The following is a 4,624-nucleotide window of genomic DNA, read 5'->3' as shown; positions in this document are numbered from 1 at the left end:
TTGCTTCTACCCATGAGCTTCTTTTCGCAATATTTCTTTGTCTATACTTAGAATTATTTATAAGCTACAATATATACATAATATACAATATATATACTACAAGAAAATATATAAGAGAATATATATACATAAGATACAATATAATATACTACAAGAAAATATATTATGCTACAATATATACATAAGATACAATATATATACTACAAGAAAATATATTATGCGAATATATATACATAAGATACAATATATATACTACAAGAAAATATATAAGAGAATATATATACATAAGATACAATATAATATACTACAAGAAAATATATTATGCTACAATATATACATAAGATACAATATATATACTACAAGAAAATATATAAGAGAATATATATACATAAGATACAATATAATATACTACAAGAAAATATATTATGCTACAATATATACATAAGATACAATATATATACTACAAGAAAATATATTATGCGAATATATATACATAAGATACAATATATATACTATAAGAAAATATATAAGAGAATATATATACATAAGATAAAATATAATATACTAAAAGAAAATATATTATGCTACAATATATACATAATATACAATATATATACTACAAGAAAATATATTATGCGAACATATATACATAAGATACAATATATATACTAAAAGAAAATATATAAGAGAATATATATACATAAGATACAATATAATATACTTCAAGAAGTGATATTTATGCATGACAATTTAGTGTTTTACTATTGTTTTGTTATTTTCTTTTTCATCAAGCACTTTAATAATTAGATATACATATATACTACATATATATTTTTAATATAGCCATGATACTACAAGAAATTGTCTAAAAAAAATAAATAAAAAAAAGCCCGCTAGGCCCGCGAAGCCCACGAGCCCGGCCCGTTAAGCACAGGACCATGTGGGCTTAGGCCCGTCACGGGCCGGTTCCACCCATTAGGCCCACGAAGCCCGGGACCGCGAGGCCCGGCCCGTTAGGCCCACTAAGGCCCGGGCCCGGGACAAAATACAGCATTATTCTAAACTAGGAATGTGACGCCAAACCAAGTTACACTAATTTCTTTGTACCAACAATTTCCTCTTTGTATATACCAGAGGCTAGCTAAAGAAGTTTAAGATGATTTGAAGTCATAGGTTGAAAAACATGCTCTGAATCTGATTCTAATGCCTCAATCATCTCAGGCCACAAGATAGCTGAGATAGTCCAAGATCCATCACCCTTAGCACCTGGCCTTTGGTTAATGTAACCAACTCCAAGCTTTTGTATGGTGGAGTAGACTGTTCCTACAACTGGACCACCGAAGCCAAAATCAACTTCAGCCACCGGGAACCTCCGTCCAGACGAGACAACAATCGCTGGACCACCTTGGCCGAGGACAATTTTCGCGAGCATTAATCCCGGTTTGTTACATTCAATCCAATCAATTAAATCTAAGAAATGTTCTGCACTTGTCACTTTAGAGATAGCGTCGTGCACGTTATTCGCGACATTTGCTATAGATGCTTGCTCAATTTCATCGACACTTGCTTCACCAACAGCTATAGATAAAGCATTCCCAATATAATTCTCCAGTACTTTCTCAGTACATATCCTTGTTCTTCCATCAACTAACCATCCCATCTTGCACTTCTTGCTGTGTCCTTTATCAATTGCCTTGACCATAATCTTCCATATGTAAGCCGAGAACGCCTCGATTTTAGTCCTTTTGGTACCATCAAGTGAAGCCAATTTTTGCAACCTGTCGATATTCGATGCATCAATGTAGTATAACCGCTTAAGCAATGTATTCGGGGTTGATATGTGGAGTATATCGTGAAGAGAGCACGAAATAAACGATTCGTCAAAGGAACGGTTGTATATAGGTGGGTAACGAGCACGAAAAAGGTACCGCCGGTGGTCAGGCGAGAAAGAGAGAGGTTTTTTCCTCGCAATCTCTGACCACATTAGTAAAAACTTAGTGAAGGAACTAGCATCACCTAAAGCATGATCAAATGTGAATGTTATAAATATGCCTCCACATTCGTAATTTGTGAGTTGGACTTGTACTGGAAACTCTTTATGTATTGGAACTAATTTTCCCTCTAGACACTTATTGAGATTATAGAAGTCAAGCTGATTTAGTGAAATGCTGGCTTGTGCTACCAAAAATAGAGCACCAGTATTATCACATAGAATTTCAGGCTCATTTGTTTCTGGATTTGGAATAATTCGACCAGCAAATGGGTAGAAATGAGAGAGGCAAATAGCAAGGGAATTTTGTAATTCATCAACGATTGAAGCTGATGAGTCATTATGTTTTGCTTTGTGGTAGACGTAAAAATAGGTCACTGGAAATCGTCCACTGAGAAGGTCAAGGTTTGAAAGGGTGAGAATACGAGGCTCTGGAATTGGACCAATGGCTTTTACTACTGATTTTCTTATGATACTTACTGTGTAATCACCATTTCTTGCATTTTCCAGTGCCATGATATTGCCTAAGGAACTTTAATTCGTCTACTTTATATTACAATAGAGTTTGGTTGTGGTTGATACGAGTTCTTTTTAGACGCTTTTTATAGTGAACCAATTAGCAAATGGAAAAACAACTAAGTTGATATAATGATGTCTGTAACCATTATGATTTAATTTAGTCATTTCAGAAAAAAGGGACGATCACAACTCAGTGTTAGTGAAATGCTTAGCGAAGATTGCATTATGAACTTGGGACTTCTTTTGTAGTCATCCTGAATGTGACACGTGTTTAATTTTACGGTTTGGCAGGAATTCACTCACACTAGTGCTAATCTATATTATATTAAAAGGAGAGTAGCGAAGCATGTGGTTAACCCAAGTGACAAACGAAAAATAAGCCACTTGGCAATTTTAAGACAACATTAAAAATTTGAATTATAAATGGAAACATAATTAATGGAAGTAGTTTAATGAATCTTATACTTAATCTAAATAGATTTTAGACAAATTTAATCTATATATCTACATTTAAATTTATATTTATAAGTATATTTATATCTATATGGATTCACCCATAGATTTTTTTCTATATTTAGCTAGAGATATGGAGGTAAAAATTAATTAAAAATTCTAATCGAAAAAAATAAAAAAATATAGAAAGACGTAATTGAGATAACCTATGATTATGTATACATTGGAGTAAGTTAAAATATAAAATAAAATTAAAATTTACTTAAGTTGTTAGAGATATATTGAGTTTAAAAATTAAATAAATTCAAGCAGCAAAATAAGATCTTACATAAAGTATATAAATTATTTATAAGGTAAGAAAAAACTTAAATAATTAGTAAAAAAAATATTTTAAAAATAAGAATAATAAAGTCATATTAATATTGATAAATCGGGCAGACGAATATTTTATACGTAAATATTACTACAACATTCAGATATAATATGTTCAAACAATTAAGAAAATATTTTTTTTATTAATATTTGAATTGAGTGCAGTAAGTTTAAGTTTGAAAGTATAACATAATTTTTTGAAAATATAGTCAAATATAGAAAATAGAATAATAAAACTTATTTGAATTTGATAAAGTTTTTAAATTTTTATCTATATTATATTAGAATGAATGTGGTAGAAATAGATATTTAATTCAAACAAGATAATAAAAATCCACATGACAATGTAATAATATTAGGTATTGAATAATATAATATCAAAAATAAATAATAAATAGAGAAAAAATAAAAATTCAGATTTTTTATCATAGAGAAGAAAGGTAAAACTTATTTAAATTTGAGATGAGAAAGTTTTTTATATTATGATAAGAAAATTTATAATATGGATAAGTCCACGTAACTCAAGTCTAATAGATAAAATCAAAAACTAAAATTATTGAATAATAGAAATAAATTAGAGATAATATGAGATATTTATAAATCATAAGTTTAGAAAATAAAATAAATTAAATATACAATGCTTACAATCTTATTAAAATTTAAATAATTTAAAATTTTCGAGCAATATTTTTAAAACAAAATAAATATTTATTTTATGATTAGAAAATTATATATTTATCTATATTATATTAAAGAATAATAGTTTATAATGATATTAAAAAAAGTTACAAGTTAATGAAAAGCCACATAAAACGTATTAAGACTATATATTAGATTGAATATTAGCAAAATTATTAAAAAAATTACTAATAGAAATGAAAGGGAAAGGCTATTTGAATTTGAAATTAGAAATTTGTTAAAACTACGATTAGAATGTCCAAACTATGGATAATATCACGAAATTAAAATCTTATTTATTAAAAAAATATTAAAATAGAAAATAAATTTCTGATGTAGGTAATTTTACTAATAAAATTTAAAGATTAAATTTGTATTAAATCTAAAAAAGAAAGAAATTTTACGTAAGAAATAAAATGATAATGAAAATATTACTACAACATTAACATATAATGTGTTCAAACAACAAAGAAAATATTTTTCTATGATTAATATCTGAATTGAGTGCAGTTAGTTTAAGTTTGAATATATAGCATAATATTTTTAAAATGCGGTCCAATTTAGAAAATAGAATGATAAGAATTATTTGAATTTGAGATGAGATTTTTTTTT

The 4,624-nt window shown here is 27.9% G+C and overlaps 1 protein-coding gene across 1 annotated transcript; it reads right to left on the bottom strand.

The window, feature by feature from the left end:
* Nucleotides 1–735: 735 nt before the first annotated feature.
* Nucleotides 736–2,531, bottom strand: LOC104217551 (coniferyl alcohol acyltransferase). The gene has a single exon (XM_009767828.2). The coding sequence runs from the start codon at nt 2,504–2,506 to the stop codon at nt 1,142–1,144; it is 1,365 nt and encodes a 454-aa protein (XP_009766130.1). The 5' UTR covers nt 2,507–2,531; the 3' UTR covers nt 736–1,141.
* Nucleotides 2,532–4,624: the final 2,093 nt, after the last annotated feature.

Source organism: Nicotiana sylvestris, chromosome 5, assembly GCF_000393655.2.
Source record: "Nicotiana sylvestris chromosome 5, ASM39365v2, whole genome shotgun sequence".
Lineage (NCBI taxonomy): Eukaryota > Viridiplantae > Streptophyta > Magnoliopsida > Solanales > Solanaceae > Nicotiana > Nicotiana sylvestris.
This window is presented reverse-complemented; position numbering and strand designations above follow the sequence as displayed.